The 14,670-nt window shown below is 38.3% G+C and overlaps 1 protein-coding gene across 1 annotated transcript; it reads left to right on the forward strand.

Annotated features, from left to right (window-relative positions):
- The first annotated feature begins 7,622 nt into the window (after window positions 1–7,622).
- LOC145013246 (exocyst complex component SEC5A-like) lies at window positions 7,623–13,662 on the forward strand. Its single transcript, XM_078972054.1, has 21 exons — window positions 7,623–8,031; window positions 8,162–8,310; window positions 8,464–8,552; window positions 8,623–8,817; window positions 8,897–9,024; window positions 9,099–9,257; window positions 9,696–9,800; window positions 9,933–10,007; window positions 10,195–10,332; window positions 10,552–10,740; window positions 10,859–10,972; window positions 11,080–11,206; window positions 11,274–11,484; window positions 11,564–11,676; window positions 11,762–11,972; window positions 12,069–12,162; window positions 12,422–12,499; window positions 12,572–12,628; window positions 12,716–12,865; window positions 12,936–13,130; window positions 13,215–13,662. Exons 1-21 carry the CDS (start codon window positions 7,699–7,701, stop codon window positions 13,422–13,424), a joined length of 3,120 nt encoding a protein of 1,039 aa, XP_078828180.1. The 5' UTR covers window positions 7,623–7,698; the 3' UTR covers window positions 13,425–13,662.
- The last annotated feature ends 1,008 nt before the right edge of the window (window positions 13,663–14,670 follow it).

Genomic DNA, 14,670 nt, shown 5'->3' on the forward strand with positions numbered 1-14,670 from the left:
GATAGACTGAAGGCCGATAGGCGTACCAGTTAGGCCGAAGGCTCGGAGGACGGTCCAGCCAGACTGAAGGCCCTGGAGGGCGGTCTAGATTGGCTGAAGGTTTTTAGAGTGGTCCATATTGGCTGAAGGCCTGGTAAGGTGATCCAGTCATGCTGTAGACTCTACAAGTATTGTTAGACCGGTTCGAGGAAATGGGTTGAGTATGTCGCGATGTGTTAGCATTAGAAGGTCGGGCCCCGGGTATTGATCTTGATTGGTGGAGATGGTGCATGGACTCGAGAGTCCTTGCGAGCAGATTCAGAGCATGTGTGTTGCATGGATAGCGGTTATGCTATAAGGGAGTGGTGTAGTGTTGGGCGAGCACCGTGGCACTTGTCGTAGTGACAAGGCGGCCAAATGGATTTCCTTGGTAAGGAAAGAGAGAGGAATGTAGCTCCGAGAGGGAGTGTAAATTCACGGAAGTGAAAGCAGCAGCGTAGAGTTATGATTGGAGTGGTCCAATTATGGTCATTGAGCAGCGTGATTGCGGCAGTGGTATGGGATCACATCCGGATTGGATGTCTGCTGAGGTCGCGGAAGGAATTCTGCGGGTGTAGAGCCAAGAGGCTCGGAAGTGATGCAGGGATGGAGTCTTGGACTCCCAGTTTGATTCTGATCAAGGAATTGTGTGTGTAGTGGTGGTTCATCCTGGGGGATGTTGGAGGTATCGTCAGTGTGACGGGTTTTTCCAACCCGAGGATGCTAGGGTCAGTTCAGTGTAGTTATGAGATTGCGGTGGAGAACTCGTGGAAGTTGCTCAGAGGATGAAGCATGTTTCATCCTGTCAGCAAGAAAGGTAAAGTTGGTAAAGTTGAGTTTCGGATTTCGATGGTCGAGTCTTGAGGAACCTGGTCCGGTGAATGCCAGGTGGTGCATTGCGGGGGTAGTTATGGAGTAGAGTTTTCACAGGCTTCGAGGACGAAGCCTAATTTAAGTGGGGGAGAATTGTAACTCCCCATTCTTAAAGTATTTAATTATGAGTCCCTGAGATTTAAGAGGAAGGGTAATTTTGGTCCTTTTGTGGGAAATGGGTTTTATCCGAGAAGGTTTGGTTAGGTGTGTGGGTTGATAGAAGCATAGGGCTTCTCGCCACCCTCGTGTGAATGTAAAGTTAACTGGGAGCGGGTTTAGAGTAGAGGATTTTCGGCGTTTTGAAGATAATATTGATTATAGCTCTTAATGGAAAAAGTGGAAACGCTCCCATGCAAGCCATGCATGCGTAATTGGGTTTGGCTGGACGTACTCCCAGCGTAGTGAGGGAAAGGAACACGGGTGTTTAGGTGAGTACGCCCAACGTACTAGAGGTACGCCCAACGTACTCTCAGAATCCCCAAAACCCTAATTTTATGGCAACCACTATATAAGGAACATAATGGTTCCCTCCTAAGCCTCCATAGACACTCTTTTACCACCGGAAACCCTAGAAATTCGTATTCCCTCCATTGTTAGGTGTGTTTGGCATTGGAAAGCTCATTTTTGGCAAAAGAAAAGCTAGAATAAGAAAGGAGAAGTTGTCAAAGAAGGAGAGGAACGATTGGAGCTTGTAGATCTGGAGAGATATCATCCTTTGGAGCTTATTTAAGGTATAAAGCTTCTTGCTTGTCAATTATTTTGCATAGATCTAAGTGTTGTGAAGTTTTGGCATCATTCTTGTCCCAAAAGTCCTCATCTTGATTCATGCTTTGTGTTGGTCGAGATTATCTGTCCTTTCAGACCTTTGGAGAGGTCTTGAGTGAGAAAAATGAGGTTCCAAGGGCTGTGGTTGTTCCATGTGTGAGATATGTAGGTCTTAATGTATTAAGACCTTGGATTAAGAGCTTTATGGACGTCCCAAGTGATAAAGTTTGAGACTTTATGAATCTTAGGCATATTTGGCCTAGGGATATGAAGTTTGGGCTTAAGAGCTTAAGCCATTAAGAAGTTATAAGGACTTAATGAGTAGCGAAGTTACGCCCCGCGTAACATAGTAGTACGCCCCGTGTAGCGGGTCAGAGCCCCGATCCCCAGTTGCGAATCAGCGTGTACGCCCAACGTACCAGGGAGGGTACGCCCAACGTACTTCCCTTGATTGGACTTCCATGTTGGGCCTTAGAGTTTGGGCTGTTTTTGGGTTGTTGGTTTATGGGCCATGACTGGAAATTTATGGATAGAGTATTTTGGGCCCAATTATTGTTATGGACCTTGGATCTAGGCCCATTTGGTGAGGAGGGCCCAATTTAGTAAATTGGGCCAATTTTGGGCTTTGTATAAGATTTGGACTTTAGGCCATTGGTGGGCTTGGGAGCTTACCTAGTGTTGGGCTGGATTGAGTTAAGGGTAAAATGGTCAATTTACCCTTGGAAGAGTATTGTACTTGGCCTAATGTTTATTTTGTTATGATGGATAGTTCAGGACTTTCGGTGAGTCGGTGATTCAGGAATTTGCTTCTTCAGTTCAGAGTTTCGGCAATCGCGAGGTGAGTTATCCTTACTATATCAATAGGGTCTAAGGCACCAAGGCCGGCCCTTTATCGAATTGAGATCCGGGTATTTGTTGTTATGTTATTGCTTTGATATGTTTGCATCCTGATAGTTAGGATGGTATATGTTAGAGACCTGGTTAAGATCGATATCTTGATATATAGGGTGATGCTATGCTAGTGACCGGTTAGGTCGGTATCCTGGTTAAGATGATGATATGTTATGTGATCTGTTTGATCGGCTTGTTGATTGTGAACTGTTATATGATTGTATGTTTATGTGCACATGGTTGTTTGGACTAGAGTTGGGTTGAGGCGGGTCCTGCTTTGTGCTGTAGGCCAAGATACCCAGGGTGGACCGGTTATTCCGAAGGCCCAGCGAGTGGTCCGGATATGATGTAGGCCTCACGAGGGCAGACCAGACGTGCCGAGGCTCGGAAAGTGGACCAGACCGACTGAAGGCCCAATGTGGGCGGACCAGTCATACTATAGACTCAGAGAGTGGACCAGGTGGGTTGAAGGCCCGGTGCGGGCATACCAACCACACTGCAGACTCGAGGGACATGACTAGACTCGGAGGGTGGACCCGGTGGACTGAAGGCCCGGTACGGCGGACCAGTCACACAGTAGACCCGATATGCATGGTTGTTCTGTGATCGATTATGATATGACATGTTATATGTGTATGGTATATGTGTATGGTATTTTGGGGGTATCTCACTAAGCTTTCGGGCTTACAATTGTGGTTTAATTTTTTTTAGGTTCTTCAGGAGACCGTGGCAAGGCGAAGGCGTGATTGTACCGCTCCTCGTGTTTATGTTTTATGTTATGGTTCTGGGAATACTTTGATAAAACCTTTTTGTAATAATTTAACGAAATCGGGTTGTTTTCGAAAAGTTAAAATTGGTTGGATTTTTTCGGTCGTTACAAGTAAATTAAATTCATACAACATGCCATCTATTATTAGGCTTGGTGGAGTGAACCGCCAAAGAGCACAACACCATGGTGGCATGATCGATAAACACTGCCCGCCATGGTGACATGCCGATGAAAGAGAAGCCCCATGTTAGTGGGTTGTCAAGGAGAGAGAAGAGAAATAGTGCATGTATATTTCCACCTACATTTGACCATACTTAATGTCATTTTACTATTTAAAGAAAACTATCTGTTTTTTTACTTTATTCTAACCACTATTGTAACCCCCCAGTATTTTCTTTTCTGAAGGGGTACTCGACGAGTCTGTAGCCCGACTTGTCGAGTAGAGGCGGGACGATCACGCGTTTTGAGCTGGCTACTCGACGAGTCCATACGCTGGACTCGGCGAGTCCGCGTGTCTGGATGGAGCCCGAATTTTAAGGGTCTGCACCCTATTTAAACACACTTATGTGCCCCCAACCTCGCCTCTATCACTCTCAGAACATTTCCCCTGTAAACCCTAGCCCCATTGTTAAGTTTGAGTGTGTTTGTGATAGCTTAGAAGCTTTGGGAAGGAAAGAAGGTCCATTGAAGGGAAGGAAGATCTAGGAGTTAGATTACATCTGTTCTTCATTCAGGTAATGAAGTCATGACCTTGTGCATTCCTCTATTATAACCTCCTTTATGCTTGTTATGCCTTCTTTGGAGCCTTTTATGATTCAAAACTTGAGATATGGACTATCCTTGGGTGAAAACTTCAGATCTGGACTCTTATTGCATTCTAGAAGTGTAAAGTTTTAGTTAAGGTCGTGATTGAAGTCCCTCTTGAGCTTGGAACCCCATTAAGAACTTAAGGTTGGCATTTGAAGCCTTTAAAGCCATGCATACACGTAAAGTTTGCAACTTTACGTGATAAGCATGCCCTAGAAGCATGGATCTGTGACTTAAAGCCGCTGCATGGCTTAAATCAGGAATGTATGGAAAAGGGACTGAATGGACTCAGTGAGTACAAGCTTGACTCGGCGAGTCATATGAAGATAGCCTTGGACTCGATGAGTTGGATGAGCAACTCGGCGAGTCCGATGAAGATTGCCTTAGACTTGATGGGTTGTTGTACAACTCAGCGAGTCGGATGAGTTTTCCTGAGAAAAGTAGTGTTTGAGTGAAATGGCTTCATTCCTTCGTAGTTACACGTAAAGTCAGCAAATTTACATGTTCAGATGGTCCCAAGGGCTCAGATCTACAAGTTAGAGGCCCTGGAATGGATTAGAATTCGATTGCATGGAATCTATGATAGGACTCGACGAGTCAAGTCGCGAGTCCCCGTTTTCCCTTCGTGTTGTGAGTTCAGAGTGAATCAGTGAGTGGGAAAGGGACTCGGTGAGTTAAAGTCAGAATTAGTGACGGAGGGACTCGGCGAGTCCGGTCAACTGGAAGTTAACTTTGACCAGGGGGTAAAATAGTCATTTTACCCTCAGTATAGTTATCAATAGTTGATTGAGTGTGTTTATGGAAATTGTAGCCGGGAGAGACCGGAGCAACATTAGACAGTTCCCGGGTAGAGTTTTAGCAGCCAGCTTTCGAGGTGAGTTTTCCTTCCAAGTAGGAACGGGTCTACGACCACAATGTCGACCCGTCTATTTAGTAGTTAGTTCGGGAATTTGGTCCGATGCAGCAGTTCAGTGTGCTTGACGTCTTTGTGATTCAAGCATGTCTTTGTGTTATGTGTTCCAGACTTTTGTCCGATGCAGTGTGCATTATATGTGTTTATGCTAGTTGATATGTTTATGATATGCTATGTTATGCTCAGTCAGTTTCCGGACTTCGGTCCGATGCAGGGGACAAGGTCCCAGTTAGTTTCGGATTTCGATCCGATGCAGTTAGTTTCGGACTTCAGTCCGATGCATGGGACAAGGTCCCAGTCAGTTCCGGACTTCGGTCCAATGCAGTTTTCGGACTTCGGTCCGATGCAGAGGGCAAGGCCCTAGTTAGTTCCGGACTTCGGTCCGATACAGTGGGCAAGGCCCAATATGTATTTATATGATCGTATGGTATGTGGTAGTCTTGGGGAGCTCACTAAGCTTTGTGCTTACAGTTTCGGTTTTGGTTTCAGGTACTTCCGCAAGCAAAGGAAAGGGATCGGGATGATGGCATTGCACACACCACAGCTTCAACTTTTGTCCTGGGAGTTTATTTCATATACTATGATATGTTGTTACAGTTCTTTTGTTATGATACCTTTACAACTTTTTGGGATTTATGACGTACGATTTTATGATATATTATAGATCGTTGATAACCTTAGTATTATTTAAACGAAAAATTTTGGGTCGTATTTTGGGTTGTTACAACTATAAATATATATCAGCCTGCATTTTTTAGTACATCATAACATTAACAATCTCAATTTAATTTGGAAGATTAGTAGAATGTATGCTCATCATATGTTTTGACTTTTAAGTCTATGTTTTAGGTGATGTTTTAAGTCATGTGTTAAGTCACAATCTACATTATGTTTCAAATGTTGTAACTTTCTATTTAATTGATGAAATGTATATTTTTATAAATATGTAGTTTATTATTATTATTATTATTTTTTTAAATTCATGTTACCTCACCCTACCTAAATGATATTGGTGACAAGTATAAGGTTGGAGGGTGTCATGTCATGGTTCTATCAATGTCAAAATTCTTCGCCTCAATTCCACATAGGATTGTAGTGTTTCCTCTATTTTGAAATGAGAGAGATAGAGAGAGAGAGAGAGGCTAGGTTATAATGTGGATAGTAAATATTGTGTGGATGTAGGGATTAATATGGGTCAAGAGTTTAAAATACATATTAATATAATACATATTTTGATTGAAAACAAATTCTGACAGAATACATATTCTGATTGAATGAACATTTTGAATAATAACAAAATTTTGAACCATAAGTTGAAAAATAACAACATTCTTAAAGAATAATTATCTATTATTAGTATTATTGAAGAATCTAAGGGTACACCTAATGCAATGCGGTAGGAACCGTTAAGGCTATTATTCGGGTTAACTCGATCGGATTTCGGGTTAAACGGATAGGATTAGTCGGATATTTTTCAAAAATGTTTGAACCTAAACGGCACCTCCACCCCGAAGTCTAACACTACTTTCTCCGATCTTAGTAGATGTGGCAATCGTGTCGTGTCGTGTCGAAACACTAAACGGGTTGAAAGTGCTTGACCCTAACCCGACCCATTTAATTAACGTGTCGAGTTCGTGTCGGGTTTCGGGTTAGGGCTATAGCTGGAAATATGTCGTGTCATGTGAGGTTAAAAGATTGAGCATGTTGAAAGAGTAGAAGTTAGGTAGGTAGAAAATAAAAGCTAATACTTTAGAGGCAAAATAGTTGAAGTCATAGCAAATTCAGATGAAAAAAATTAAAAGAGTGGGAGTTGGGGAGACGGATGACAAAGGTCATGAGGATGAGAGAGTGGTGAAAGAGACTGAGTAGTTTGGGAGAGAATGAAAAATTGAAATGAAGTCTTGATCTAGATGGCTAAGTTATTTCAACATTACAAAACAATTTAATTTGAAGGCTTTCTTTACTTATGGTTTTGATTTTGTATCTCTCTAGTTTGTTTAAATAATTCAAAAATACTTGCATATAAATAAACGGGTCATTTTCGAGTCATATTCGAGTTGAAATTCTCAACCCTAACCTTACCCATTTAATTTTCGTGCCGTGTCGTGTCAACCCGTTTATTTAAACAGATTGAAATATCTTACCCAAACCCGTTTATTTCGTGTCGGGTTTCGTCGTCTCAATTTTTTCCACCACCACTAGATCTTAGTACCGTAAGAAACAAAATGGGAAATATAAGATTAATGTCAAAATATATAGTCACGTGTAAGAAAATGAATCATACCTGCATTTTAATTTGCTCGTTTTCTTTTTCTCCATCTCATTCTCTTGTATCGGCTGGGTTCTCACTTGCTTTTGTGACACGTCATCATCTTGAACATAAAGTGACTTTTCCTTTTCTTTTTTCTCTTTTATCAGGCCAATTTTTCCCTTAACCGAATAACCGCTAGGTAATTTTGGAAAGAGAAAAAAAAAAAGCCCACAAATCATATGTATTAACTAATTAACCGCAGAAAATGTACGTAGCCAATCGCAAAAAAAGGGAATTCCAAATCAAATATTTTTCTTCCTTTCAGTTCTCTCATTTATGATCTCTCTCTTCTATCGTCTCTCTGTAATTTGATCAGTCGGAATCTGAAATCAAAATACTAAAATCACGACAATGAGCGACAGCGATGAGGAGGAGGTATCGCAAGTGGCGTCGAAAGGTAAATCGCGTAAATCTAAGGCGAAAAAATCTTCAAAACCAAAACCTGTAGCTAATTTCATGCAAACGTTCGGGTTACCTAAAATAAGCCATAAAACCAAGCCACAACATCGCAAAGAGCCCTCCGAGGATTCGGATGATGACTCTGAGGAATTGCTTAGTATATCATCCGGGGATGAAGATGCTGGTGATGGTGATCAGAAGAACTCAAACGGAGGTGGTGGTAAGGATGACGATACACTCTTCGAAGGGGAACCTACTAAATGGAAACAAGTCAATGAATCCGAGGTAACACACACACACACACATACACATACATACTCACTCAAATGCTTCTTGTAATCTAGAGCTAGTGTATAAATAAAATAGCTAGCTTGAAGAATTATTGAATTTCTGAAGTTTTACCTGTGGTGAACAGCTTGCTCGAAGGGTTCGTGATATGAGGGAATCGAAAGTTGTTACAGTAACTCAAAAAATTGAGAGGAAACAAACGACAACTGCAAAAGGGCTCAATACTGTACAGTCATTGCCACGTGGCATGGAGTGTATAGATCCTTTAGGAGTGGGGTATATTATGATTATTATCCTAATCTCTTCTTCGAACACTTTGCCTGATCGATAATCTGCATTTAATTAAACAATATAGATTCATGTTTGCATGTTGAATACTCTTGAATACGGTTTATCATTACTAAAGTTGGTTTAATTTTTTAACGGTAGGATTATAGACAACAGAACATTGAGATTGATCGATGAACGTTCATTAAACTCTCCACCCAAGTCAGAGAGAGTGAATTCAGATCTTCGAGGTACTTATTATTACTTGAATTGAATACAATTATACAAGTATATATGTTAACATTTTTAATTAATTTGCAGAGAGGTTGATGTTTTTCTCAGAGAGGTTTGATCCGAAATTATTCCTTACTCGCATACACCAATTCACTGCTGCAGCAGACTTGGAGTCTGGTTCTGTGGCTTTGAAAAGCGACCTGTTGGGTCGCACTCAAGATAGAAAACAGCTTGTGAAGGAAAATTTTGATTGCTTTGTCTCTTGCAAAACCACTATTGATGGTATTTATTTCTCTTCAACAATGTTTTATGTTCGTATATATAGTAAATAAACTTGTTATATATGTATTTTGTTTTACAGATATCGAGTCAAAACTGAAAAGGATTGAGGAAGATCCTGATGGTTGTGGAACCTCGCATCTGTACACTAGTGTGGAAAAAGTGAATTCAGTTGCTAATCGGGCTTTTGAACCCCTACTTGAAAGACAGGTTGGAAATCATGTTATGATATTATATTATATATACAAGTATTTGTTTATGATATGAAATGAGGGTTTGATTAGGCTCAAGCAGAGAAGATAAGGGCAGTTCAAGGAACGCTTCAGAGGTTCCGGACTTTATTCAGTTTGCCGGGGGCCATCCGTGGGAATATAAGTAAGGGGGAATATGACTTGGCAGTCAGAGAATATAACAAAGCAAAGTCAATTGCTCTCCCTTCTCATGTATTCTATATGAATTTCTCATTTCTCTTTACTTTTTTTTTTTTTTTCCATCAACATTATTTGAGCTACATTACTTTTTCAAACCGGAAAAATATACCTTCGTATTGTTTTTTTTTTTTTTTTTTTTTTTTAAAATTTAGTACCAAAAAAACGTATAGTGGTTTTCTTGAAAAGAAAAAAGCAAACTTTTAATGGTTAAACCAACAAAATACACTATAGTAGTTTTTATGGAAGTTTAAATATGCTTTTCCTATGGTGTTTAAAAAACATATATTCTGTTTGTTTAAGCAGTTACATACTTAAATTAATCCAATCCACTAATATCTTTTGAGATAATGTTATATTTTGAGACTTCGCTACATGATTTGCTTCATTGACATGCATTTTGTTTTTTTTAATTGTAACGTAATTTGTTTATATTAAGTATGAAAGTTACAGGTTGGAATACTAAAACGTGTCCTTGAGGAGGTTGAAAAGGTGATGGATGCATTTAAAACCATGCTTTACCAGTCTATGGAAGATCCACAGATAGATGTTACAAATGTAAGCTTAAAAAACATATATTACCTTTGTAAACATAAATGTATTTATATATGATGACATGGCTAGTATTTTTAGGGTTTAAATGATTTTTTTTTTTTTACATTGAATGAATTTTGATGACATTTCTTGTAGCTTGAGAATGTGGTGAGACTTTTGTTGGAGCTGGAACCTGGATCAGATCCTGTAAGGCGTTATTTTACTATACAGGTGAGAGGTTCTTGTATATCTTACCTTTATTTCTTTGTATTACAACATTATGTTTTCAGTTTTTCTCTTTAATGCATTATACTTTGAAAAATCTACCCAATTATAGCAATGAAAATTGCTTTGAATTTGAATGACATTGCTATAATTGGGTAGACACTAAACAACTTGGACATTTTTTTATTATCAGAATCGTAGGATTCGAAGTTTGCTTGAGATGTGCACATTGGATCATGAATTAAGGATGGAAAACTTACAAGATAAGCTACATGAGAAAGCTTTGTCAGATGAAAAGTGGAAGAAAATCCAACAAGACTTACATGAATCTGTGAGCAATCCTCATCGTCTGTGCAAAAAGACGTGAATACCCTCCTCATCCTCATCACTGAACCTAGCCCAAGAAAGCTTGTCCAGTCTCTTCTGTTCCATTTGTTACATGGGATTGGACAAGATTTGTAGACTATTTTCAATGATAAAGATGAGGAGGGCGTTTACGTCTTTTTCATATTTTGTGATCTTAATTACTTGTGTTATATACTACTATCAGGAAGATGGTGATTCCACCCTCCAACATGCAAACAACTTGTTGGTAGATTCACAACAAAGTGATTTAAGTTGTGTAGAGCTTGATGCTCTTAGAGGAAGATATATAAGAAGATTAACAGCTGTAATTATCCATCACATTCCCGCTTTGTGGAAAGTTGCCCTTTCTGTTTCAAGTGGAAAATTTGCAAAGGTAAATAAATGTTCCCTTCTTCAACTTTACCTTACAAAATCAATGTTATATATTTGTTAGATTTTGCTCTTTTCTATGAAAATGAATCATGTCTACACTTTTTCCTTCAACTTCCCAGGTTTCTTCTGAACAAAATAAAACAGGGGAAAAAACAGAAGGAAGATACTCTAGTCATTCTCTTGATATTGTGTCTGGAATGATACACAATACTGTATCAGCATATGAATCCAAGGTAAACGTTTATTTTTTTTTTTTTTTTGAGATTGTTTTCATATTTTCTGTAATACAAATATAAATAAAACTACATTTCAATATCTTGCAATTTGTTTTATATTTCAGGTTCAGGGGTCATTTAATGATCTTGAGGAATCGAATGTTCTTTTCCCTTATATGAGTGATGCGATAATGGATATATCTAAAGCATGTCAAACATTTGAAGCAAAAGAAGCAGCACCAACAATTGCAGGTTATTTACCTTTTTTTTTTAACTGTTTCATATTATTACTGAAATTAACTTCTTTCGATGACAACAGTTGAATCTCTTAGGGCACTTCTGTTTGATAGCACAAAAATTTATATACTAAGGCTTTGTTCATGGATGCGAACTTCAATTGAAGAGATTTCTAAAAACGAATCGTGGGTCCCAGTGACTGTTTTAGAAAGGAACAAATCTCAGTATGCGATTTCTTCCTTCCCATTAGCCTTTCGTTCAGTGATGGCATCTGCAATGGATCAGATTGATATGTAAGACACAAACAACAATGTTGTAATACAAAAGAAAACGAAAATAGGATTCTTGTTTTAATGTTAAATCCTTTTTCAGGATGATGAAGTCTTTAAGGAATGAAGCCACATCAGAAGATACCCTTATGTTGCTTCAAGAAGCTCAAGAATCTGTTAGGCTTTCGTTTTTCAATTGTCTACTAGGGTTCGCTGGTATACATGAAAAGGATCGGATCACTTCTTTTTATGATGTTTTAATAACCTATGAACGATTGATATATTAGCACGTGTTTATTAGGGCACATGGAGCAGATTGGAGGTGAGATTGGAGAGAATATATCAAACCAAGATAATTCATCAGTTCCTTGTGTTTTTGAAGAAAATTCATTTGGAAATATTAATGATCCACATCAACAGCTGTTGATGGTTTTAAGTAATATTGGTTTTTGTAAAGATGATCTTTCTCGTGAGATGTACAATAAATACAACCATGTTTGGCTGCAGGCAAGGTAGGTAGAATGAAACTACTCTTTTTTATTGTTGAGTTTAATTCAAATAAAGAGTATAAGGAATCTTTTTTAGTTAAAATTTATAAATTCTTTTAGGGGAAGAGAAGATGATGACAAGGATAGAGAAGAATTGGATGAGTCTTTCTCTCTGCTTGAAGAGAAAGTCCTTGCACAATATACTTTTGCAAAGGTATATATATATATATATATATATATATATATATATATATATATATATATATATATATATATATATATATATATATATATATATATATATATATATATATATATATATAACAAGATCTCTTTTGTTGCCAATTTGACTCAAAGTTTATATGCAAAAGATGAATGCCCTCATCATCGAAAATAGACCTGGATTGGATTTTTACTTATTGACCCTTTGACCTTTCTTGTTAGGTTCTTAACAATGGTGCTTACTGTTTTAGGCACATTATATTAGAACAGCTGCTACAAACTATTTGTTAGATGCTGGATTACAATGGGGAGGAGCTCCAGCTGTAAAAGTGAGTAGCATGTTTTCAATCATTATTAATCTTTGAGTTATGTTCAAATATTTACCATATTGCCCTCTGCAGGGTGTAAGGGACCCTGCTGTCGAGTTAATGCACACTCTTGTTGCTGTCCATGCTGAGGTAACATTTTTACTACTCGTCTTTTGATACATTATATAAAAAACAAAGCAAGGGCAAAATGGTCATTTTACATTTAATCGTTCCCAGGTGTTTGCTGGTTGTGAGCCCTTGCTTGACAAAACCCTCGGAATACTTGTGGAAGGTCTAATTGACACATTACTTAACCTTTTTCGTGAACATCAAGACACGGATCTTAAGCTTTTGGATGCAAATGGATATTGCCAACTCATGCTTGAGGTAATTTCTATACTTGATATCGTTATGCTAGTGAATCGCTAACGCCTTTCTTTGTGGGTTTAATTTGCAGCTGGAGTACTTTGAGACAATATTAAATCAGTATTTCACATCGGATGCAAGTGAATCGCTAAAATCACTACAAGGGATTTTATTAGAGAAAGCCATGGAAGCTTCCCCTGAAGCTAGTGATTCTCCGAGTCAGCGACGCGGAAGTGATGATGCAGATGATAAACAGCAAATTCCTTTATCACCCGATGACCTCATAGTAAGAAGCTCATGTTTTGTTATGTTATGGTATGTTATGTAACAAATTGGGGTAAATTTGATTGTGATTGGTATTTTTTGATAGGCTCTTGCTCAACAGTGTAGTAGTGAGCTGCTACAATCTGAGCTTGAGAGGACTCGGATAAACACAGCATGTTTTATGGAGTCGTTTCCATTGGAGTTTGCTCCAGAATCGGTGAAAGTAGCTTATGCTTCATTTAGAGGCTCGATGGATGCTTCCAGTGGGATTTTTGTTGGCGCACAAGCTATAGTCGCTGCTCATAGATGGAGATGATTTTATGATTCAAGTTGCTTGTAGGAGGAAACAAGTTTTTTTTTTTATTCATATTTATTGTTTCAATTTGTATACGACTTGTATCCCCTCGATACATTGTTTTTAGGTTGTTACATGGGACTCTCTCACTAGATTGGATTGTTTGGATAGTGTCAGTTATAGTAACTATGAAGGAGACATGTCAAGTAATATTTAATTTATTTTATCCAACTATAGTTATACATAATTTTCTTTTTAACATTATAGTGTAATAAGTCACTGCTTTACATGTTGACGTTTCTTGTAATTGCATATGATCTACACAAATGATGAAATGAGAGTAGATATTAAATAATGACAAAGTAGATATATTTTTGGTTAATGGTGTGATATGTCAAAGATGTACATTTTCGACCTTATTCTAGAACAAATCCAACTAGGCCATGAGTCAAATGTGTTTGGTATGGAAACCTATATGTTTTCAAATGTATTAAAGCATCTAATGTTTATTTCTCATAAGTTATACCTAGAATTTGGTGTCATATGATGATCCACATCTCAAATATATGTTCATAAAAGGATTGTTATGTTTGTTTATTGACAAAATTGCAAAAATGGTCCCTGTGGTTGGCAAAATTATGTAGTTTTGGTCCAAAACGAAATGTTGGTGTATCACTGGTCCAATTTTAGATACCTTGTGCGGTTTTAGTCCCTATGGTTATATTTTCTTGTGTTTTTGGTCCATATCCCACCTAAAATGACTAATATGCCCTTTTAGTAATTCTTTTTCAATATCTTTTGTTATTCTTTTAAGATGTTTTAATTAGAAAAATCAAAAAAGAAAATTCTACCCACCCACCATCCCACTCTTTATTTGTGTATCTCTCCTAAAACAAAGATCCCATCTATCATCGACACCACCGAAAACACGCTTGAGCATTAGTCGTCACCGCCACTTCATCACCCACCATCATCGGTCAACACCACCACAAGAAAAATTAGAGCACATCTATTTCAATTCGTCTCCTCCATCTGGAATCATAGAGATCTAACAGCAATGGGCATGGCTGGTGATTTTCTCCAAGAACACAAGGCACACAACATTTCAAATTCTAGTTACCGGAAGATTTTAGCTCCGATTTGATTCAGCACCATCGTATCCTTTTTTGCGTCCATTAACCCTAAACACATAAATGATATGAGTTCACATATATGAAAATCAATTTGTAGAAATAGACTGTTCTTGAAATCCTATAAGCTTTTTTCA

This window comes from Lactuca saligna, chromosome 8 (assembly GCF_052625555.1).
Source record: "Lactuca saligna cultivar CGN05327 chromosome 8, ASM5262555v1, whole genome shotgun sequence".
Classification (NCBI taxonomy): Eukaryota; Viridiplantae; Streptophyta; class Magnoliopsida; order Asterales; family Asteraceae; genus Lactuca; species Lactuca saligna.

Coding starts and splice junctions, on each gene's coding strand:
- LOC145013246 (XM_078972054.1), top strand. CDS start 7,699: ATGAGCGACAGCGATGAGGAGGAGGTATCGCAAGTGGCGTCGAAAGGT. Junction 11,677..11,761: donor TTGTCTACTAGGGTTCGCTG/GTATACATGAAA, acceptor CGTGTTTATTAG/GGCACATGGAGCAGATTGGA. Junction 11,973..12,068: donor CATGTTTGGCTGCAGGCAAG/GTAGGTAGAATG, acceptor AAATTCTTTTAG/GGGAAGAGAAGATGATGACA.